We start from the raw sequence: 25,321 nt of genomic DNA, 5'->3' as shown, positions 1-25,321 counted from the left end.
AATTGCATTAGCTTGTTCCTGCATGTTATCAAAATTGTTCTAATTTGAGAACTGAGAATTTAAGAGCTAGTTTGCCCAGAATCCCTGAAGTTCCTAATCCACTGAGCATGATCAGAAGATGGCTAACGTGCTTTCGAAACAACTTCCTTTTTAGAATATAGCAAGGGCATGGTATAAAAAAGAAAATAAGTCACAAGGCTACAGTTTTAAAAGGGAGCAAAATGATTTTGCCTTGGATAAAAGTGTTTGACTTTCCCCCGCCTTTTTCAATGTCTCTCCTTTTTCTCTTTTCTCCAGTCCCTTACACAAACACCTTTAACAAGCATGATCAGGGAAACAGGACCAGTATCACATGGACAGTAACTGATGGTAGCAGGTGGTTAGGCAGGCAGTCACTTTGCAGCAGACCTGGGCTCTCACCTTTGGTTCAGGGATTATCTTTCATTTTAAACCAATATACTGTTTAATGTTACATATACTAGCAAGCCTAGGTATGGTAATCAGAATCTGGTAATCCTGGATCAAACATAAATATCATAACCACTAAACTACAAAGGGGTTTTTTCTCTCTTTCTAGAAGCAGAAGTTTTCCAGAGTTGTTTTCTGTTCATTGGGTGGTTTTCTGTATAATATCTAACAGCCTATAACAAGACCATTCTTCTGAGAAAGGAAGGACAGGGGTGGGAATCCTCCAAGCAGAAAAGGACACAATATTTAAATTTTTCGACTTCACAAGAGAAAACTCTCATCACTCCAGCCCTACAAAGCCACCACCCTTCTAAATAAAAATAAGAAAAAGGGAAAAAAAAAAAAGCTCTGCTTGGTTTTCTAAAAGAAAATGTGTATGCCCACTTTAATGAAAAGGTCTTTTGTTTTTCTCACCTGAGACCCTTATTTTTTTTGTGTGCCATACAAGACCTTGATGTATTTAAATTGCATTTATGAAATTTTTGAAACTGAACACCCAAAAAAGGGTTTCCAACACTAATTTTACAGTCTTGTTCAAGTCTTTTGTTAGCTATAGTCCTACCTGATTTACAGTGTCCATCACTGAGCATTACAATCTATGATCTATTGCAGCCCAGAATAATGAATACAGGGCATGTTAGAGTTAGCCTTGTGTTATAATATCAAAACTTCACCAGAGCTGGACATAACACAATGTATTAAAATAATAACTGGGATTAGTAAATGAAAAATTTCCTTAATTCAACAGATATATTGATATTTTTGTCATTGAAGGAATAATTAAATTGATTTAGCACATCAAAAACAACGACTAATGTCTCTGTTACATTTATTTATCTTTCTCCTTAAGATCACAGTAAATCAGTTATAGATTGAAAGGCTTGTTGCTGTATATCTTGTTGTGATTGCTATGGATTATCATCTGCACAGTATATCTTATATGAATCCATTTAAAAATTCTGAGTTCAAAGTGTGTGGTGCTTCTCCTTCACCTCTCTGTCTCTCCTTTTTCTCACTTCTTCAAGGTATAATCAAGACTGCTTTACCGGACATGAGCAGAGAAAACAGGGAACAGTATCAGGTGGTCATCCAGGCCAAAGACATGGGAGGCCAGATGGGAGGACTATCAGGGACCACCACCGTGAATATCACACTGACTGATGTCAACGACAATCCACCTCGCTTCCCCCAGAGTATGGAGCATCTAATAGTTCTGTTTTCCAAAGAACCTTTCTAGAATCACCTGGTTTGCTTTGCCCACCTGGAAACTTCTTTTTTTCTTTTTTTCTTCATTATTTTGGTAGTGTAAATACTGGCCCACTGCTGTGTCTGTTTACACTGCAGCATCATTAAGGCAAATGGGAATCTCTGCCTACATTTTTTTAATAGTAAATTATTTCTTGGAATGATAAACTTGCTTCTCACTCTTACTCTGCTTACAGGTATATAAGATGTAACAATGACTTAGGCTAACTGAAGGGACTTGAAAGCCTTCAGAGAAATTTAATTGCAAAATATAGGGTTCAGTTTTGGGAGACACTTTTAGTTCCGTATATTTGGGCAAACAAATAGGTCAGCAAATTTTCTAATGTTCTGCCTTGCCCAGACAGAGTTGATCAGGTGGTGTGCTGTGCTTGCAGTCTAAATATTTGCTTTAGGTACTTGTAATTTCTGTTCAGTTCTTGATGTTGAGTGATTTTGAAAATCTAGGCCAGTCTGACACAATAAAGTTTTTTTTAATACATCTGTAGAATAAAAAATGGCAAATAACAGAAAGCTGCACAATACTAACAGCTTTACAGTAGCACACTGCAGATCTTTTCATCCTAGGCCTCTGGTTTAAATCCAATCTCAAATTGTTATAGTCAGTGTCTGATAACTGTTTGATAGGCTGCAGATAGGAGAAATTTACGGCCTCAGTTCAGTGCCTGCTGGAAAAATGTCCACATTATAAATTTTGAATTGCTTGTTCATGCTGATGAGGGACCTGGCTCTCTTTCAGTTTCACTAAGGACTGAACAAACAGAGCTAATTTAGAAAATGTTCCTCCAGACTTGAAGAAACTTGAAAAGCACTTCAGTACCATGACAATAAGTACATGCAGAGCAGTACAAACAGGTCAACCCAGAGCAGATTTTAAAAAAATAATGAAAAACTCTGACAGGATGGAAGAATGAATTACAAATAACTATTTTAATCTCTATCCATGATAACCGATAACTTTAAAAAAAGAAGGGAGAGGAAGTACTGCAACACTCATAAAGAAAAGACAATTTGAATTCACATTCAGAGTGAATTCACTTCTTGAGAATTCACTTGCTGAAAATCAACTTCACATGGCATACTCAAACAGCAATTTTTAGCTAAATTACCTGTTTGACTTTATGAGGGGATACTTTTAAAACATGTATAGCACGAAAGAGCCTGTTATATTTCGGCAAATAAGAATTCTTGAACCTAAATTATAATTTAGTATAGTAGATTGTATTGCAAGCCTTGCTGCTGAATAAAATAAGATAAAATAAAAAATGAAAAATGTATAGAACTGCAAAATAACTTAAGGTTTCCAATCTCCTCAGCATGTGTTCCTTATGATGCTCCTCTTTCAAAATTAACTAAAGGCCCAGGTCTATGGAAGTTCTTATGATTATTTCAATAACCTTTGTGTTTCGTACTTTATAGAGAAATTTACACAATTTGATGCCTCATACAATATTCTCTGCAGCGTTCGACTTCAAACACCACTGAAACACACTGGATGGCATATAGAAGGCTTGCTGTGGAATCTGTTCAGTGGTGCAATTTTAATTTTGCTGATGACCCTTCCCTGTCATTTTCTTTCTCCTCAGCAGGGTGGTTTTCAATACTTACTAGGAAATCAAACATAGAGAAACATCTGAAGGATTTGAGTTCTTCTTAGATAGCTATGAAGCAGGGCATACCTTCAAAGAACTATCTAGTTCTGGAAGTTTGCTTCTTACAAAAACGTTTGTCTTCCATTTTCTCCTATGTGAGGCAACAATAAGTGAAAATGTTGCCAGAATAGAGGGTGAATGGCAATTGCCAGCAGCACCGGTTAATATCAAGGTATTTAAGAACTAAAGCTTAATTTCTTAGAGGCACTGTGAAGTACTGGTTGTTCAGACTGCATTAAATCTGCATAAACAGATTTTCTGTTTTGTTTTGTTTCCTGAAAGAAATCTTGGACATCTAGAAGACTTAGGTCTAAATGGAATTTAAATGGCATCATAACGGAAATCTTACACGTTTTTAATTTTATTGTACTCTAACCCAAACATCCACCTCACATGCCAAAAATATGTGACATTCACACAGGATCACAAAAATGAGGAATACTTTCAAATGAAAAAGCACTAAAGGGAATTATTTGTCTGGAAGGAGTAATAGGTAACATGATTAAATCTGTTCTTATGCTATTTCTGGCTCACCTGTCAAACCCTTGAATTTGTCAAGGATTCAAGCCTTCAAACTCTTGGTTTAGCTTCCAAGAATCCTACCTTTTTTCCCATTTTCAGATTGGTTTAAGAAAACAAATGTACTTTGGTCTGTGTGGATTGTAGTCAAACAGGCTGCTCTGAGTTTTCACTCACAACCTTGAATTTGCAACAGTTTGGCATCAAGCATTAGATTCCATTTTGTTGCACATATATTTTAATATAAGGTATTTGCAGTGACTCTCTTTTGTGCTTTGTACAACTGGGGACAGAAACTCATCCAGCACTCAGATGTTTGGTATTTCCTTGTATTAAATGGAACATTGAGGACCCTTTAGGAGTCTTAAAAGACAGTAAAGAGCATGTAAATATAGGAAATATGGTAGTTGCAAGAAAGATAGTTGACTGTACTTCACTACAAGTCAACACAACTTATTGAAGGGTTCTTACTGAACCCTTTAAATAAGGATTGTACATTTTATCAGGTGCTAGTTTTGTCAGACTCTTAAGGTATTTCTCCAATGCTTCTACCTAACTCAGTAAATTAATATGAATTTACATGGAAAAAAAAGATCAAAAGAAATACCAGATCCTGGCATCTTATGCAAAATCTGAACATATCAAATTTATTTTTTTTTACATTTTCTTTTTAATAAATAACTGAAAATACTGATTTTGAATTTTTTTTTTGTCTTGCTAGTGATGAAAACTCTTCAATGCCTTGTTCTGACTGGTCAGGAAATCCATCCAATTAATACTTCTGTAACAGCATGGTTTTATAATTTGATTTTTATTACAAATATTGTCAGAAAATACACATAAATTCACTTTTCATGTACATGGGCAAGATTAAAATGTCTTTGTAATCAGATTTCTTTTAGAAAACCCTGATTATAAAAACATTAAATGAAACCAACCATTGAAAGAGCACAAAAAGTATATGCAGAGCAAATTAAGGAAAATCTGAATGTATCTGCATTTCAATTAACTATAGCAATTAACATGAACATATATCCAAATGAACATATATCCATGACTCTTTAGTAGGTGTTGCCACTAGTGGATGAATTAATTACTTTCACACAGAACACCTACCTGAATACATATTTCAAAAGAATAAAAAAAGATCCCTATTTTATTTTAGTCTGTTTCCAAAATCCTCTGTGCTTTTTATGATGCTTATGCATTGAGAAAACAAAACTAAATCCCCTCCTATATCCAAATATATCTAGGAACATTTCTAGAAAACTGAGAGAATACATTTATATACATATAATTTTAGATAATCAAGATAAGAACTGATACCTTATTGTTTAGCTTCTCTGCACCTTACAGATGAAGAAAAAACAAGAAAAAAAACCCCAACAAAATAAAGGTACAGTACTGAATGGCTTTGAAGAATAACTTCAGATTTTTGTAACAGTTTGTCAATTAACTCCAAACCGTGTTTTAAAGTTTAGTATGATGACTAACAGCACTTTTCTTAATGTGTTTGGAACTTCAAGTTACTTAAATAAATTCATGTGAAATTCGAGGGGTTTTTTATTCAGAAGAAAAAGTTTCTCAAAGCAATAAATGCTTGAATTTGCTCTTCCAGGAACCTACCAATTCAGCTCTCCTGAATCTGCACCACCTGGGACTCCTCTTGGCAGAATTAAAGCCAATGACCCTGACGTGGGAGAAAATGCAGAGATTGAGTACAGCATCTCCAGTGGGGATGGATCAGATATGTTTGATATCGTCACTGACAAGGACACACAGGAAGGGATTATAACTGTCAAAAAGGTTTATTTTTTCCTCCCTCTCTTTTATATGTACTTAGCTCTCCAAGTGTTACAGTTATTTTTCTTTTTCCAGGGGAAGGGAGGGTAGATCTCACAAGGGGTCAGGCTGCCAAGGAGCTGTTGTATTAGTTTTGTTCTTCTCTTTCTTCAGCAGATATCTGTTATTTTCAAGTCTCAAGGGAAATTTACTGGCGTGTCACTTCACATAAAGCAATATTTCAGTGGCTGCTGTCTGTTCAATATATATAGTCTCGCACACAGTACTTTCAAATTAGGATTGTGAAAAGCTAGAGGGGTTCAGTTTATAGTGGGATTTGTCAGCTGATTGCTGCAGTAAGACTCACCAGGTTGGGAGGCTCACCTGAAGTTTGATGAACTTACATGTCCAAGCCTAAACTCTCCCTCTCTAATTGTGCAACAGCCTCCAGGGCCTGAAATCTGTCTCAGTTTACGTCCAACCATGGTGAAACTTTGGTTGTTGCATGTTATGTCAGTGAAAATCCAAAGAGCAAAGACATTGGTAGAAACTTAATTCAAAATACCATCTCTGACATATTTATTGGTTGCTTTTCAAAATTCAGCCCATTAGACTCCGAACACTCTTTCCAGTTCTATTATTGAATATATTGAGAATTAATTGATTTCTCTCCATATAATATAGATCTGTAAACATATTTGGAAACACATATATTTATGTATGTACATATGTGTAGATATGAATGTCTGTATATGTACGTATATATGGATATGAATAATGTAAGTGTCACGTTGGAAATCAGATTTCACGGTTTTTCTTTTCACTGTGGAATATGGAGTTCAGGGACAAGTCTGGGTTGCTCCTGATGCCAAACAGGCAAGGGCAGATGGTAATGGGGGAGGAGTAAAGAAAAGGTAAATATGACAGAACATTTAGTAACAGAAAATTGCTCTTGTTCCTACCAATGAGATGAGACAAATAAGACTTTAAACAACTCCTAATTGTGGACTGAGTGACAGTTCTGTCTTTCTTTCTTTGTATTTTTATATAGGTTGAACTCTTCTGGTTTTTGCAAACCTAAACAAGTAGTAGGCAGAGGGATCATATTTGCCTTACTCTCCTATAACAATCCTTATTTTTGTTATGCCTAGAAAAAGACCTAATATACTCAATCTTCACCAGGATGCATTAAGGTTTAGAGTTTCACTTCTAAAAATGTTTCCATTTTTAATTCAGCATTATAAAACTCACATTTTTTGTAAAGTGACATAATTTTCTTTATTATTATTATTTGATCCTCAGCATCTGGATTTTGAAAACAAGGTGCTATATACCTTAAGAGTGGAAGCAACCAATGCTCATCCTGATCCTCGTTTTCTTCAGCTGGGGCCATTCAAAGACACGGCTTTGGTCAAAATTTCTATTGAAGACACTGATGAACCTCCAGTGTTCAGCAGACCCTGGTATTTAATAGAGGTAGATGAAGATGCCAGGGAAGGAAGCATTATTGGGCAAGTTGTAGCCCAAGATCCAGATATAGCAAAGAATGCAATAAAGTAAGCCTTTACACAATATAAAATGCTTTGGATGTGGGACAAGTCTCATGCACTGAGAGTGATGAGAGTGAAATGTATTAGGAGACTAACTAAGCACATGTGGTCTCTTGAAAAGTGTCAAACAGAGAGCTGTGGAGCTTGTGAAGACAAATGCAATTAACACAATCAACAGTGTAGACAATGCTTTCGAAGAATAGCCTATAGGTACTAGGTAAAAAGAAAGGAGAGGTCAGCATTTAACTGTTGGTATGTTCTAGTACTTTCACCAAACTGTTCATAAAGTTATGTTTTATATCAGGTAAAAACTCAAAATTGTGTATTTCTATGTTCCTTGAAGCTTGATAGCAGTCAGCCTTCTGTACATAATATTGTCTACCATGTTCTATAGCTTAACAATTTAATGATCACAGTATATTGAATAAGAAACAATTGCTAGAAAGTCATAACAATTAGAGGTGAGGGTTCAGCACTGTGAAATTTCTGTAATTGTTACCCCTCTGCTATTATTATCTGCAGTGACAAATACAGCACTTAAATTTGTGTATCTACCATGTAAGTGATTATGAAACCTGATCTCTGCATTTCTGAACAAACCTTTTGTATCTTGTAGAAGAACACGTTGAGGTGGGAAGTGTGAGAGGAGGAAGAGAATAAAATATTTTAAAGTAAACTATGTATAATATCTCAATCTAACTTGATAGTGACTTGTAACTAGTAGGCTAATTAAAAAACACCTGTAAAATAAGTTTTTCTTTGCTGGGTAAGAACAAAGCAAAAGCAAGAATCATAAAACAAGATTTTAAGAAATTTCATCTGAAACAGCAACTAACATGAAGATTTTTCTGGTGAGTTTGATTGTCCTTGTGACACCCCAAAAATATTATTTTAAAAATTGATACTTATATCTGCAATATGTGTCCTTTGGTGACAGAGTTCTCTAAGAGACAATTGATTTGCATAAAATCTTATCTAAAAATATCTGCTTTTAGTTGTTATTTCAGAATTCACTTTATGAGCTGAAATGTAAGTTCCGGTATCGATCTACAAACCGCCCACATAATAATTTGCTCTTCCTCCTGCTCGTTAGTCTTAAAAACTTGTTTCTCGCTATTTGTAGCATGTAGGTAGCTACAGGAAGGGTTAGGTTACTTGTTAAGAAAACATTCTTGATTAACCACAGTTAAAATTAGAAAACTTTTAGAGATGGCTGTAAGCTAAACTGGAGACTGCAACAGGAGAAAGTAATGCTCAGTTCTACTGTATCTTGACAGATATTCTGTGGATCGACACACTGACCTTGACAGAATATTCAACATCTATTCAGGAAATGGATCCTTATTCATCTCAAAGCCACTTGACCGAGAAGAAACTCCCTGGCACAACATCACTGTCATAGCAACTGAAATCAGTAAGTTGAAGAAAATTTATCTCAGAGGAATATTAGAATTGAGAAAAGAATTAAATTCTATAGTATCTATGACTTATTTGTTTCATTACTTTTGCTATTATTTGGATATTATCAATATACAGAGCAACTTTAAATGCACATCTAAGATTTCAATTTATTACTTTAAGATTGGTTTTGCCCATTTTTGAAAAGATAATTTGGAATTCTCAGGCTCAACAAAACCATGTACTATATATATATATATATGTGACAAGTTAACTGGTTCTCTGATAATTCACAGACAATAATTTGGTGCAAGTGTGATGCACTGGCTCTGACCCAAGTTAAGTCTTTGGGAAAATCATTGGAAAAAAAAAATAAAAAATTGTCCATGACATACCAACAATACATTGTCAGAATGGCCACTGTAAATGGGAAGAAGTTATGCTTTACCTCAACTACTTTAACTTATTTCAGAAACTGGTTTTGTTTGAAGCCAAGGAAAATTCTTTCCCTCCACTTCTGAAGCAAACCTTAGGCCTTAGTCTTTCACTTGGATTCCTTACTATTCTACTAGGCACTCATAGATATGGATGTCTCTTGCCTACTTTTTTTCCAGGCAACAGTAATCAAAGGGGAAACAGAGACACTAATTTTAGTGAACAACTTTTCTCCCTTACTTCATTCTCTGTATAGATTCCCTAGGAGTCAGTGTGCTTAACAGCTTGGGATTTAGGTAATATGGAGAGATGAATCCTATCCCCATTTTCAGAAACACTGATATCTTTTCCTCATAAATTCTTTTCATTTTTTGGTCAAACGTTCTCCATTTTTGATATGTGTAGTGTGAGAACCTTTTCTGGCAACAGCTTGAGATTGGAGGTCAAATTTGTGAGGAGTGATTGATCACATCTTACCTATCTCCTTTTATTGTTTTGTTTTTTACGTTTTGGGGAGAAAGGACAACTTTTTGTTGGGGGGTTTTTTGTGGTTTTGTGTGTGTGTTTGTGTTGTCGTTGTTGACTGACACTGTTTTACTGCTTTATTGATTTGAAAAAGTAAGTGTTCTTGACAGCTCGACCCCGTGAAACAACTTTTGCAATGAATCATTTGCTGTACTGATGTATGGAATACAAAGCAACAATAACTCCGTCACCTGTTTTTAATGCGAATCCATTTAAGTATACTTTATATTATTTCAAATCATACATACCATAATAAAAATTTTTTTCAGGTATAAATAGGGCTTTTATATAAACGGATTGTACATCAGTAGAAAATGAAACATAATAGTTTTAGTATAATAAAAATGAACATTTCTAATGTCTGTTGGAAAAAATGTATTGGACTATTTTCACAGACATTCCTCTTTGTATTGTAATATAAATAATTTTCTTTTTCCAGATAATCCTAAACAAAGTAGCCAGATACCTGTCTTCATCCGGATTTTAGACATAAATGATCATGCACCAGAGTTTGCCAACTACTATGAAACATTTGTTTGTGAAAATGCAAAAGCAGGACAGGTAAACCAATGCTTATGTTACTGAAGAACTTGCAATGAAACTATCCTGGAATGCCATCATGGATACTTCAACATATGTTAATTTGAGCAGCTGCAAAATAACCTGGCCTCTTTATTTCTTATCTTATACAGAAAATACCGTTTGGTTCAAAAAAGGAGGAGATAAAAGATGAAGAATAATACCATAGTGTAATAACACAGAATATAATAAAAAATGATAGTTTTAGGTGGCTTTCCTTTTCTAGTATCAAAACATATTTTTGGGAAAAAGTTGTGCATAACGCTATAAAATCCTTTACACTGTTTTATAATTCAATATCTTTCTGGATTTTTATCAAAGCCTTAGTTAATGTAGCCACAACTTCAAGTACACAAAACAGGAAATCTTTATTATACCTCAGAAAAGAAGATGTGAAAAATAAACTCATACAAAAATAAAAGGCAATGCAGCTGCTTCCACTGTAAGTTGAAACCCAGTTTGGTATTGTGTTGAATCTGGTCAAAGCTCATATATATCCCTTTATAAACAATCTCATAATTGGATTTGAGTAAGTAGACAGACCAACAGAACTCAGAGCCAGTGTATTACAGAAATCTCTTAATATTACTGATGTTACAACATCGTCTGTTTATGGTAATGTCAGTCAGTCTTTCAGTTTTAAATCCTGTGAAGAAAGATATATGTTATTATGACCTCAAGATTATCTTTCAAGAATAGGCCTAAGACCATACATGAGCCTCTTGTCTGGACTGATCCATTCTTGACAGGAAGAAAAATATTGAGATCATTATTTTTGCCAGCACAAATGTGAGTGTGTTCCTACTCTAGCAAAGAAAGTCCAAGTTGGAACCCTAAGGTCGGTTTAGGTCTATCCTCATGTCTCACTAATTTTATTCTGTCATCATCCAAAAAAAGCTGGCTGACTTCACAGACAGTATGTGTATAATATTTTGTTTTTAGAGCACAGTGACCATGCAACATTCAAAGACTTTACAAAGATGGTGGATATGGATACACATCAGGAAGCATAGCATGCTTATGTTTTACCTTTGTTCCTGCCCACTATTGTATTTAACGTAGTTTCAGAGGCTCTACTGAAAGTAGCATAGATGGTACTTGAGATGAGTCTAGAATTTCAGGTACTGAGAACTCTGTACAGAGAAAGAACACATAATTTACCAGTTGCAATTCAAATGATGTTTTATGAATAGTTTAACAGATAGAAAAAGGGAAAAAAAGGAGAAAAAGAGGATACAGTAGATTATTGTAGACTGCATTCAATTCTATTTATTATAGTTAGAATGACAGAGGATAGCTGGATTAAAATTACTTGGCTTTAATGGTACTTGACCATTATTTTAACTATTTTTTAAGAAAGTTTTACTATTTTTCATACAAATGACATAAATAGATGAATATACATATCAAAGGCAGTGATGAATTAAATTAGAAAAGTGGAAGGAACTATAATATCAGAAAAATGAGCAAAGAGCACTTTTCAAAACAACTAAGGTTTATGATCATAACATTCTGTCCTAACCAGCGACTTAAATTGTCACTGCAAAAATATAGTTTAAGAATGTACAAAAATTCCCTAAACTTTTGGTTATTCTAACAATATTGTTTTGGTTTATGATTTATAAGCTGTTTTTCCAGGTGGAATACATTCAGAGAACTCTATCCATTAATTTCAAACAGATATCATAGAACCTAAATTCTGTCTGTGTATCAGTGTCATTGCAGAAGATGAAACTGAAGCAAATAAATCTTAAAATCTCAGTATAATGACAGTTAGAAAAGTGAGTCATGTATTTTAATTGCATTACAAAAACATTTTTTTCTAAAGCTTACAAATGAAGATTTTATTGAAATTATTCTTGTGCAATTTTATCAAGCAGCAAACACAGCTTTTTTTATATATTTGAAGAAGTTCAACCCAGGCATATTGCCTGTCAGTTTCCTTAAGTCCATTTCCATCTAGTCTGGCATATTTGATGAAATATCCATTAATGTATGACATTTCATTTACCTTTCTGGTAAATTCTGTGTTTTCCTAAAAACAGAGATGACAGAGACCCATACAACAGGCATACTGTTGTTCAGACCTCCCGTACATCTAGTTTACCAACATAATTTCAGCAATTACTTTCCCTCACTGGAAAACCCCACAAAACTACTAGAAAGACAGTATGCACCAAGTGTAGCTACAGAAAAATGACAGAGCCAGATTGTTTTCTATTTATTAATAGTTGAGTTCCTCAAGACAGGCACCTTGAATACAGGTATGGACATTTACAGATAGTTGACTACCTTTAGTACGTGAGACTACTTTTATTTTGGTGCTTAAAAATAACAAGTATAGAGATAGAAACTTGAATATTTTGGTCAAGGATGCTAAGTTCCAGATGGCCTGTATTGCTTGTGTCTAGCAGTCCCCTACAATACAAGAAAGATATGGAATCATGTGTTCATTTAGTACTGCTCCACCTTATTTTGGAGATCACCTAAACCAGCCGTCTTATTAGAAACATTGCTGCTTCCTGACACATCACAGCACTGCTTCTACATCTGATGCACATAGCAGAAGAGACAGACTGAGAACATAAATATATTTAGTTAATTTCTAAATTTATTTTTTTAACTACACATTTTTTTATTAATCACACTGCTCTCTAAATCTCAGGGGCATCAGGAAGCAGTCAGACTGATCAAACATTGCTCTCTGCTAGCAAGTGACATTACTTATTTGCAACATCAGTAGATATTAGAGGCTGCACTCGTGTTTTTCAGGTAGCCTTAGGAGGGTCAGAGGAAAGGAAATCCTGCAGAGTCTCTCCTCCTCTTTTGCCTCCAAACAACAATGGTATGACTGGGGAGAAACATTATCACTAAAGGTTAATAAAAAACTGTGTTCACTAGGCTGGAACACATTTGTCACCATGTGAATCTCGTTCCACGGGCTAGTACACAGGCTAAAGAAAAGTATGAAGCAGCCTTCCTCTCATTCAATTTAGAAATCCCTAATCCTTTAATGGCATGCTGGAGCTCCAGGGACTGTTGTGGGGAAGGCTCTGGTAAAAGTTCTCTCATGGCCTTGTCACAGGAATTAATTGGGTCTTTTTAGCTGGATTAGAGGATGAGTCCTCTCCATGGAAACCAGGAAAATTTACTTGAAAAGGAGACTCATTTAACTGAACAATTTGTTGGTAAAAAAGTTGGCTAATTTCAACATCCACCCATAATAATATTGAAGAAAATAACCTGGGTCACTTTTTTTTTACTTTTTTTTATTTTTTTCCCACTGATGCTATATTCTTTCCTGCCATTCAGAGGCTCTCAGACATCAGAATGGAGAAAGTTTGTTTCCTCCTTCAGAGAGCTGGCTGATTTTTCATTTCATTACTCTCCATACCCTCCCTCTCTTCTAAAGATAGAGCAGACTTCTAAAGATAGAGATCACTTTTTCTCATGTGGCCACTGATAATTATGAGTCATGACTTGTTTATACATTGTAGCTGCTGCTCTAGGTAGACACCTATTGGCTTGATTTAGTAAGAGACCCATGTAACAATCTGTCTCTCTTTTGAAGTAAGAATTGAACTGCAAGAGAGAGTTTTCCAACTCCTGATAAGCATTCAGTCCTGCTTTAAAACTGCCAACAAATTTCTGGAACAGAGCTAATATCTGAAAACCAAACTGCTTTGCTTTACTCAACATGAAGCTTTGTTAAGTGGCAGGCATGTATTCTAGCTTGTGCACATGTGATGGAGGCTGTTTTCTGCAGCTAGGAGCTTACAGGTGTATATCCTAGAATTGTGTTTGTTCATGTGTGATCACTCAAGCCGCATAATGACAAGATGGACATCCAGTGACAGCTGGATTGATCTTGAAACACTTCTATGAATCATCACATTGCTTCACTCTTAGAGAAATGTAGCTACTTAAAACATTCTACAGAATCTTCCTCCCTCACATTTACACTATGCTGTTTGTTTACTAATTGTTACATTCAAGATTAGTTAGGGATTGGCCCTACTAGATCATACAGGCAGGAAAAAGAAGCAAGGGAAAGAAAGGACAGGAGAAACACAAAGCTGTTCTTCCACCGTTCCCCAATAATATTTGCACACTACTGTGTTCTCATGATTGTCCAAAACACAGTCTCTCTCACCATATTTTTCCCCATAGTTTATTGCAGACAAACTAGTGACATCTTTTCAGATTCCTAGAAAAACACTTGCAGCTGAAAACAAGATTGATTACTTTCAAGAATGACAAAACCAGTGTGCTGAGGTCTAGAATTTGTTCTTTTCTCTTCTATACCACTTCTGAAAAATGTTAGACAAAAACAAATGTTAAAATTCCCCCAACATTCCTTCCTTAAATGCCTAGTAGTATTTTTAAGTCTAATCTCTGAAACAGCTGAAAGTAGATAAGTGACATTAGACAATATGTCTGTTGTACAATAACTAGATTTAACTAAGAGAATAATATAACAAGAATGAAAGCCCAAAAGATTCAAGTGGATTAAAAGCCTAGATTCTGCAACTCTACAGTTGCATACAGAAACAACAAAATTCAGCAGCTGTTACTGTATCTCTAGCTTAGCAACTACTGTCTCCAGTGGTCTTACTTCTTTGTGACTAGAAGTACAACTTTTATGTTATGTGGTAATGATATTATTTTAATACTTCAGAAGGTACTGTCTACAACACTGACCATCTTTAAATTATTTTTCACTGTCTTACAGGGAATTTCAAAATAAGGAATTTTGAAAAAAAAAAAAAAAAAGAAGGCTTAAATACCAGACAGCAACCACAAACATGTTGCTGTTTTGAAAAGGAGTAGCAGCAGATTTAGTTGTGTACATTCTATTTGTCTCAGATTTTGTTTTATTAATTAAAGTGTTTAACCTGAAAATACATCGTATCTGTCCACCCATGGACTTCATCTTGTTCATCTTTCTTCAGTGAATTTTTCAAGAATCTTTACGAAGCATATGGCTGCATGTTTAAGTGTATACCCTGGACCCAATGTGCAACTGTCATTTATTTGCATGACATGCCAAGCCAGCACAGGCTGAAAGCCCATCTAAAATGTGACTAGCTGTCGCCGACCTCTGTACTGTTAAAAATGCACTATTATCTTAACATTTCCTTATGGTTCCTATATTCCTTTTAAAGGTATTCCCAAGGCTTAGCTCATGACCCAAGTCTTCCACTTGTGCAGGTCTCTGCATCCACAAATGCAGCCTCAGGAGCACTAAAAGCATGCTCTGATGTGCAAAGTGAACCTTCCTATTTCAGAATTCCCCCACCTAGCTTTTACTTGCTTTTTCTCTTTTAAACAACTTGAAGAAAACTAGAGAGTAGCCTTTGTCTAAGGATGTATCAGGTACACATAAGAAATCTGTTACTAGGCTGTGTATTCAGCCCCAATCACTTTTTCAGACATGAGTATGAATAACTATAAACTAGACTGACTGTCACAATTTTGACTGTGATGTAAAGTCATGGCCTTAAAAACACAGCATCCAGGAGAAAAAAACAACAACAAAACAACAGTAAAAAACAGTATTATAATTGAACATTTGCCATGTTTGGAAAAAAAAAAAAAAAAAAAAAAAAGGGAAACAGGTCCAAACCCTTTAACAGAATCTCTGTCTTCATCATGAAAGAAATAAACAGAATAATGGAATCATAGAATCATGTAATGATTTGGATTGGAAAGGACCTTAAAGTTTATTTAGTTCCAACCCTCTTGGCCATGGTCAGGAATGTCACCCACCAGACTGGTTGGGTTACTCAGGGCCCCATCCAACCCAGCTTGGAACACTTCCAGGGATGGACCATTCACAGTGTCTCTGAGCAACCTGTTTTGGTGCCTCACTATTCTTTGAGTAAAGAATTATTTTCCAATGTCTAATCTAAATCTCTCCTTTTTTAGTTTAAAACCATTCCCTCTTGTCCTATCACTGCCTACCTGTGTAGAGAAGTCAGACTCCCTCTTTTTTATAAACCCCCTTTAGGTACTGGAGAACCACAATAATTTCACTCCAGAGCCTTATCTTCTCCAGGCTCAACAATTTTGCTATCTCATCCTGTCTTCATAGGAGAGGTGCTCCAGATCCCTGATCATCTTTGTTTCCCTCCTCTGGACTCACTTTAATAGACCCACATCTCTCTTGTGCTGAGGACGCCAGACATAGATGCAGTTCTCCAAGTGGAGTCTCTCAAGGGCAGAGTAGAGCAGTAGAATCAACTCCCTTGATCTGCTGACCACACAACTTTTGATGAGCCCAGGACACACTTGGTCTTCTGTGCTGCAAGTGCACACTACTGGGTCATATCCAGCTTTTTTCCATCAGAACCCCCAAGTCCTTCTCTGCAGGACTGCTCTCAATGAGTTCTTCTCCCAGTCTGTACTCATATCTGGGATTGCCCTAGCCCAGGTGCAGCACTTTACACTTGGACTTGTTGAACTTCATGAGATTCTTGTAGGTCCACTTCTCAAGTTTTCCAGGTCCCTCTGGATGGGATCTCTTCCTTCTGCTGTGTCAGTTGCACTACTCAGCTTCATGTCATCTGCAAACTTGCTGAAGATGCACTCTATCTTGCTGTCTGTCATGACAAAGATATTAAAGAGCATCTGTCCCAAGACACTGGTCTTTGTCAGAGCACCAGTAAAAATCATGGCTAAACAGCACTAGTCCCAAGATCTTCGAGAAATGTTTCCATTGAGAATAATTCCTAATTCACAACACATTTTACATTGTCAAACTGCTACCAACACCTTGTTCTGAATGCAAAGAGAAAAGTTTATGTCAATGCTTATGTTTAAATTTTCATTACCCTCAAAGAAAAACAACCTCTAAAAACTTGAATCCATCGAATAAGATCCACTCAAGAGTATGACACTGTTTCTTAAAACATACAGGAGTTCACATGCACATGCACATGCATAGGCAGCTGTCAAAAAAATAGTGACAATAATGCTGTATTTTCTAAAGTGTGCTCATTTGCACAGGAAAGTATGAAAGAAAGAAAAGAATGGGAATGCTTTTTATCTTCTCTAAGCCTGATACTCTTGAAATATATTCCGGTAAAAGTAATTTTCTTGAAATAAGTCTTCTCTCATAAATCTTACAGCATCAGAGATCTTTCTCTGAAGCCATGGTGAAGAGCAATCATAATTCAATGTCCATAACTGTATCTAAATATATTTCCAACATGAAATTACAAAATGTACACAAAACACTAAATTTATTCATATAAATGTGATACTTAAAAATAGCCAGATTTGTTTCATTTCTGCAGAAATTATCATTGACATCATTCTCTGTTATTTACAGCTGTATAACTGAAAAAAAAAAAATCCTTAATTAGATAAAATTTCTAATTTCCTTTCACCTATTCATCATTTAACACAATTCACGTGCAATCATCTGTTCTCATTGTTCTTTTATTCTCCCATCTTTTCTGGTAGAAGAACAGTTGGTTCTCAATTTATGAACCCAACAGTTAGAACAGGTAATAAGGTTGGGGTTTTTTTATTTCTTCTTCTGCCTTACCCTCAACAATAATATTTCATTGCAATTAGGTTCCTCTATGCCTCATACAATTGTGCTTCTCCATGTGATTTGCACATGAAGAGAATCAAATCCAGATCTTACAAATACCCCACTGATTGCATCTCAAAAAGCCCCAAGATACTAAATTGTAATTTTTGGTGGTTATTACATGAGGATTTGGGTATTTTCTCCTTAGGTTTTCCAGCAGGTAACTGCACAAATAATGTCACTTATTCTCTCTTCTCTCTGTTTTTTTTTTTTTTGTTAACACTATTATTAAACATTGTAAAACTAAAATTAAGTCCAATCCTTTTTCTTGCTTGCTGTACTAATGGTCTCAGAGGTAGATTACAGCAAAGATCAAAGCAATGGGACATTGGAAAAATGTTGGTATAAACAGAGACTCAGAAACATACTGAACAAGGTACTTAACCATAAATGAGAATTTGAGTAATCTTGGGAAAAAATAATGATTTAAAGAACAATGATCTTTAAGTGCTTTAAAAGTGATCTTAACATGTACTTATTATTCTAATAGCACTTAGAAACTGCCTAATCCTGCTTTCAATATAGTCACATCCTTTTGTGCAAGGCTGATGCTCACAAATTACCTTTCAAGTTCCTCGATATGCCTCAAAAATAAAAAGAAATTATAAAAAGAAAAGTGTTGTGGTTGTTTTAGAAGGAGTTGCTAGGAGTTGAACAAGCTAAACTCAGACCTCTTTACTGTTTTTGTGTTATGTTTGTTTTAATTGCACCTTAATATTACTAGCTGTAATAAAATTATTCCAAAGTTAACTAGAAAAAAATGGGTTGAATACCCATGATGCAGTACAGCACCTTAGCAGCAGCATGTTTCTGAATGTTACAGTAATAAAAATGCTTTATTATATTTTGTAACCCTATAAATATGTTTGCCTAAAATAGTGTTCCATTCTGTGAGATACTAAATACCCTCCAAAATTTAACTGTATCCTCAAGTCCTACTCAAGCTGGTGTTCAAAGTACATAAGTAAAAGTAATTCCTTAAAGATTGTATCAGTGCTACTTGTCAACTACTGTATTTCTTGAAGAAGTCATGCTGCGCCTTCTGTGGAAATAAAAGAAAAACAAAAAACAAAGTCTTTGATAAAAAGTTGTTTTGATGTCTGCGGGATTTCAAGACAACCTGTGCAATGGAAATACCTGAAAACTCAAGAAGTCATTGACTCTCTTGTAGCTTTGAAAGAAACAAACTCATTCTGCCTTTAAGTTTAGGTATCACAGGAATGCACCTCTACTGAGTTAAAGCATCCTCAGTTGAGACTTACTCCTTGGTCTTATGCCATGAAGTTTTGTCATCTTGTTACTGAACCCAAACATGTCCTTGCAAGCCAAGGTGGACTAGGGGCTACTCTCTAGTGTGATACCCATCAAGAAGGGCAAAGGATAGAACAATCATTTATTTATACGGCTTACTGGCATTACTGTGACTCATGTAGTGTGGCATTTTAACTGTTGCAAGTCCGCTCATAAACCACAGCTACTCCCAGGCAGTTTCTCCTTCCTCAGTTCTGGATCTGTTTCCCTTAGAATCTATCTATCAGTCCAGATAGACAGAGAAAGCAGAAAAAGAGTCAAATTACTAGTGCATATGCATGCCTATACACACATGAGTAGAGTACACATATTTGCACATTTTGATGCAACAGAAAAGCTTGTGCAATTCAGAGGTACTGCTGTGGCTTCTTTTTTTTAGTCCTCTCTGCTCTCACCCTGTACTGCTACATTTATCACTCATTCCCAGCCGGGCTTGAGTGGCCTTGTTAGGGCAGCTATTAAGTTCCACAGTAAGAGCTTTCAATTTAGGAGAGAGTAAAGCATCTCTTTTTATTACCTCAGGAGAATCAAGCATCCTGCCAGTGCAGTACTCCAATTTATCGCCAGGAGCAGATGAGGTGGACTGAGAATCAGACCCAGTCAACAACTGGTTTACACAATATCATTGCTACAATGAGGCCACAGGAGGTTTACAGCTTATACAGAAGGGGAATTGTTTGTGTAACACTGCAAGATAATGAGTACAAATCAAAGCACATGGTTGTTTTGCAGTGAGGACTGGATCCTTTTCCATCCTTCATTATGTATTTAAATAATAAAACAAAATATTTACCATAACCTCTACTGGTTTATGTAGGAAACATTTGGCTTAAGATGTCCGTTTATGTCTTCAGATAGAGATTCATTGGACTATTACTGGACATGAAAAGCAGAGGTTTGAAACACATGATTTCTAAAATAGTATAAAATACTCTTTTCTTTATAGCTGATACAGACTGTGAGTGCAATTGACAAAGATCAGCCTCCTCGAGGACACAAATTTTTCTTTGAGTTGGTGCCAGAATTTGCTGTTCACCCTAACTTCTCCATTGTAGACAACAAAGGTAATCGCTGACTGTACCATCCCCTCCTCAATATCACATAAAACTTAATCCAGAAACATTTATTGATTCTACTTTTCCGTTCTAGATAACACAGCAGGAATTCTGACTAGAAGAAATGGATACAACCGTAGTAAGATGAGTACCTATTTTCTACCAATCATAATATTTGACAACGACTACCCGATCCAGAGCAGCACGGGCACGCTGACCATTCGAGTGTGTGCCTGTGACAGCCGGGGGAACATGCAGTCCTGCAGTGCGGAGGCCTTGCTCCTCCCTGCCGGCCTCAGTACAGGGGCACTGGTTGCCATTCTCCTCTGCATCATTATCCTGCTAGGCAAGTATCTGTGATGAGATCTTTACTTGACTAGGCAAAGGTCATTGTTCACATGAGCCACAGAACAATATTTCATACCTGATATGGTCTTTTTCTCCATTTTTTTTTTTTTTTTTTACCAACTGTTGTCTAAGAGGGAAAAGGAACAGGGAGAGGGGGAGAGGGAGGTACTATGGGCTGTTTGTCATCCTTACTATTCAGAAGAATATGTAAAAGGAATGAGACTGCGCTATTTAGATTAAGTAAATTTGAAAATACAGGTCAGTTTTAGATGTCGTGCTTATTTGAATAATGTTTTTACAATAATCAGATCTTCATTTAGATCCAGAACTTTAAAATCATATTCCTTAATCTGAGTGTTAAGTTTTGCAGTGACTAAATGATATAAATTATACTAGCTATTAAATGGTGAATGGTTTGTATTCTTTTCTGCTCAGGAAATGTTTAGCTCAAAAACATAGATATTTTTGATCATTTGCAAGTAATAGCAAGAACAGCTGACTAAATAAAGTGTGATCACAGAAGTTAGATGGGTAGTTGGAGAGTGGAAGCATTGGAAAAATGCATTGATACATGAGAAAACTAGAATAAATGCTACTCATACCCTGGTATTAAGAACAAAAAAATTGCAACTTGCATGTTTTGCTTACCAGAGAAGTGCCTCCTTAAAAGTGCCATCATCTTAACTTTCCAGTAAAAGTCTGCAGAAAACCCCTTCCACTTGCCGTAGCAAACACAGTTAGGCAAGGGGGCAATGAGAAGCTACAGGTATTGGTTTATATAATTATAAGGAGATCACTTTTTTTTCCCCCAGTTTCTAGACTAGATTCAAGATACCTCCAGTAAATATTCAGAGGGTCACAGAGGTTATTAGGAGAGGGGCAATATCTAGGAACTATGTTTGTAATGTTGGGCATAGGGAAGGGAGGATACTTGAGTTCTGACAAACTGATTTTCAATGGGCAACATTGCCCAGGCATAGTTTGAGCAGTAGAACTTGCAGGGAACCCCCACCAGCAGACAATTATGCTTCAATTCTGCCAGACCTAGCTGTTCACCTTGCAAAGTTCTTAACACCAGTCAACAGGCTCTGCATCTTCAAAACCATCCGTCATGCCCCAACATAGAACATGAAAAGATGAAACATGAAAGGCATACCCTTACTCACTCACAGTGAAAATATTGCTCTGATCAGCTGCAATCCTTTTAGTACAGAAAGAATGAACTAAAAAAGAAAATCTAAATGTGCCTTAGGATCACATCAATAGCACGTGAGACAGAACAGGATCAGGGACCATTGTCATGCAGAGCAAATATGACCACGTCCTGTCTTTAGCCCCAGGGTTAGAGGCCCTGCTCTACTTAGCATTACAGACATATCTGAAATGAAAGAAGTATATGGCTGTAGAGCATCTAAACAGAACTGTTAGTCTACAGCTAGTGTGATACTCAGCACCTTATTTAATTTTTTAATGAAGTGCAGTGTTTTAGAATAGTAGACTGATGTCAACATGCCCAACATAGGAGAAACCTATTAAGTACTAGGTTGTGAAAGACACTTCTTCATAGTAACCTTTTAGTGATCTGTCCTTGGAGTTCTTAAACTTACTTTTCTTGTAATGCTCATAATGCTATTTCTTGTCTAGCATTATGAAAGCTTGAAAAAAAGTGGCTCCTGTATAGATAGAAAGAAAAAAAAGCTAACAAACCAAAACAGAACAGAACAGCCTTTATATTCACAACATTATTCTATGGCATGTGGAAGATTTCTGTTTCCTTCTCCCTACCTACAGCATGTCCAATCTTACATTTTATTCATCAGTACTCAAATCACTCAGGGTAAAAACTTAGCTCCTAAGAATCAACAAAAGCATTCAGCACTATTGTAATGTATGGTTTAGCAACCACTGTTGTACCTCATTGACAGATAGTCTTTCTGGCCTCTCCTATTTACTCCAGCTACTGCAGCTAGGATCAGATTTTAAAATGCATTTAAGCATTGAATTCCTCCTAAAATCAATAGCATTACAATGTATTTAAAAATCTTAACTTCATTTTTTTTCACCTGTTTTTGCAGAGGTTCATTTTTGTGTCAATCCTCACCTCTTCAGAAGAAAGAGTCATTCAACTAGCACTTAAACTAGGAGGATCAGGTTTTTCAAAAGAAACAGTAGCAAAGACTGGATTTCAATTCTTGCAGTCACTGAAGCCAGAAATGGTTTTGTCAATAATATTGATAGCTGAAGGTCTTCAGGTTCTTATTTTCAGAAGGACCTGTAGATCTCATATTTAAAAGTGAATTAGACACTTAGGAATACCTAAATCACAAGCTTTCAAGTGTGCGAATTACTTTTGCCAGGAGATTCAACTATACTTGAGGAAATCACCCTTAGTGACTGCCAGAACTGTGGCACTTCACAAAACTAAAAATACAGTCAAACTTTAGTTGGATCATATATTGTAAGGCATTGTCTGCTTTTTAACTTCAGCTTAATTGTATATCTATTTAAAATATATAGTATTTTGATCGTTGCTCTCACAGGTTTTAAAAAAGCATACTTTTTTCACTGCTATAAAATCATTAATACTTTTTCTTATTACCTTCAACTTGGAGACAGCTTTTATCAATATTTTCCTACTAAAAATCCCATTTCAGCCTAAAAAATTTTCTGGTTCAACAGACGATATAAAATATTTGCTCATTTATTTAGTTGCTAACTACATATTTCTTCATTTATCTTTTGTTCCCTTTTAGTATTAGTTGTCTTGTTTACGGCTCTCAAGAGACAGAGGAAGAAAGAACCCTTGATCATCTCCAAGGATGATGTTCGGGACAACATTGTGACCTACAATGATGAAGGAGGTGGGGAAGAAGATACCCAGGCTTTTGACATTGGTACACTGAGAAATCCAGAAGCGAGGGAGGAAAGTAAGATGAGAAGAGACGTCATCCCAGAAACAATATTTCAGATAAGGCGGACTGCACCTCTTTGGGAAAACATCGATGTCCAAGATTTTATTCATAGAAGGTTAAAGGAAAACGATTTAGACCCAGCTGCCCCTCCTTATGATTCACTAGCAACATATGCCTATGAAGGAAATGATTCCATAGCAAATTCACTCAGTTCCCTGGAGTCACTTACCACTGAAGGCAATCAAGACTATGAGTACCTCAGTGACTGGGGACCTCGGTTTAAAAAACTGGCAGATATGTATGGTGGAGAGGATAGTGATCGAGACTGAGAAAATAATCTGTGACCTGGTCAGTGTTAGTGGAATTCATGTCTATGTTACTAGATAAAGTGGCCTACTCTCTCTTACTTGGGAATAAAAAATTTACAAAAAATAAGTGTTGTCTTAGTAAGGGTTTGCTTAATCAATAAGTCAACGTGAATGAATATGAATGATTTAGATTTTTAAAAATCTATAATTCACCCTCTCTGCCTAGAAGCCTCAGATGAAAGGGTTTTATTTAGAATGAAAAAAAAAAAGGCTTTTTGTGCCTTTAATAATGACATGGAAACTCCATTTTTTTAAATTGCTTTGCATTACTTTTCCTACTATCTTGGACAGTGTGCACCTACATTGTAACATAATCTCAAAAATATACTTCAAATCGATTAATATTACTGCCATATTTCTTGAGTTAAAGAATTTCTGTGTGTTGATTCATCCCAATATTTTTATATATGTATATTTATATTTTTGTATTTTTATTAAATAAATTAGTATTTATAAAAACACTACTTACTCACGTACTTTGTTAATTGTGAAGAACTGTCCAATCTGTCTGAGCAAAAGAAATTGCATATTGTGCAATACTTCATTTTTTAATGCATCTCCTTATATTGGATTAGTGGTTAAAATGTACTGTGCAAGAATGATATAGACAGAGTGCTCTGTAATAGGAATGCAGTGTAGAAAAAGAAAAACTATATGAGAAAGTAATTATAAATAAACGCACTCTGATTTGCAATGTGTATTACTATATGACACAACAATATAGTTTCATGGTGAAACTCACTCCCACTTCTTATATGAACAGGTGACCAGTTAGCAGACTTAACAAATATATGTCTGAGGATTTAAAGAAGTATAAAAGTTTAGTCTGGTATATATTAAAACAATTTTATAATATATCTTTTTAAAAATGAATAATTAAGCAAACATCAAAATTAAAGGAAGGCTTTTGTATTCTAATCTCATTGGAATAATAAGAGAAAATTGGAGGGCTTTGAGAAAATTAGACAAATCTAATGTTACTAATAGTTTCTTTTAAATGAAAGTGAGCCAAGCAATAAAACCAAAGTCCAACTAATATTTTATTAAAGATGTTAATCTTCTATTCCTTCAAAGAAGTGCATACATTTGCGTATTTCCTAAAGCCTTAATAGTAGTCGTCAAGTATATATTTGTTTTTAAAATATATTTGCTGGATCAGCTTTTATGCAATGCACATTCTTTTTCACAATAAGAGGATAAGAGGAATTTAAATGTATCACGTTATCTAACTGGGGGTTGAAGGGTTTGTCCACATTTGTTTAATAAAAAAGAAAAATGAAGACCCTCAAATGTAGGGAAAAAAATGAAATATGTCAACAATGTATGATGTACACTATCCACAGAATTTCCATTTTTAGTATCAACTTCAGGGAAAACCAATTTCATACAGATGTTCAAAATAATAATGTTTTAAGGTTTTCTCTATGTTACCTAGCTATTTTTCAGGTCCTTTCAGAAAGAAACTTAAGAAACACATTGACAATATAATTTGGACTACTAAGGCACTCATCTCTTATCAAAAAGATTATAAAGAGGCTCCAGTAAAGGCTTTTCAG

The 25,321-nt window shown here is 35.5% G+C and overlaps 1 protein-coding gene across 1 annotated transcript in view; it reads left to right on the top strand.

Moving 5' to 3' along the window:
- Nucleotides 1-24,226, top strand: part of CDH9 (cadherin 9) — a 100,385-nt gene extending 76,159 nt beyond the window's left edge. Inside the window, exons 5-12 of the mRNA XM_032691127.1 lie at nucleotides 1,494-1,661; nucleotides 5,521-5,708; nucleotides 6,987-7,240; nucleotides 8,512-8,648; nucleotides 10,032-10,153; nucleotides 20,029-20,146; nucleotides 20,232-20,483; nucleotides 23,239-24,226. Coding sequence (XP_032547018.1) covers nucleotides 1,494-1,661; nucleotides 5,521-5,708; nucleotides 6,987-7,240; nucleotides 8,512-8,648; nucleotides 10,032-10,153; nucleotides 20,029-20,146; nucleotides 20,232-20,483; nucleotides 23,239-23,726 — 1,727 coding nt within the window. The 3' untranslated portion in view covers nucleotides 23,727-24,226. The remainder of the gene's footprint in view (nucleotides 1-1,493; nucleotides 1,662-5,520; nucleotides 5,709-6,986; nucleotides 7,241-8,511; nucleotides 8,649-10,031; nucleotides 10,154-20,028; nucleotides 20,147-20,231; nucleotides 20,484-23,238) is intronic.
- The last annotated feature ends 1,095 nt before the right edge of the window (nucleotides 24,227-25,321 follow it).

Source organism: Chiroxiphia lanceolata, chromosome 1, assembly GCF_009829145.1.
Source record: "Chiroxiphia lanceolata isolate bChiLan1 chromosome 1, bChiLan1.pri, whole genome shotgun sequence".
Lineage (NCBI taxonomy): Eukaryota > Metazoa > Chordata > Aves > Passeriformes > Pipridae > Chiroxiphia > Chiroxiphia lanceolata.
The sequence above is the reverse complement of the archived record's forward strand: the minus strand, read 5'-3'. Positions and strand labels throughout refer to the sequence as shown.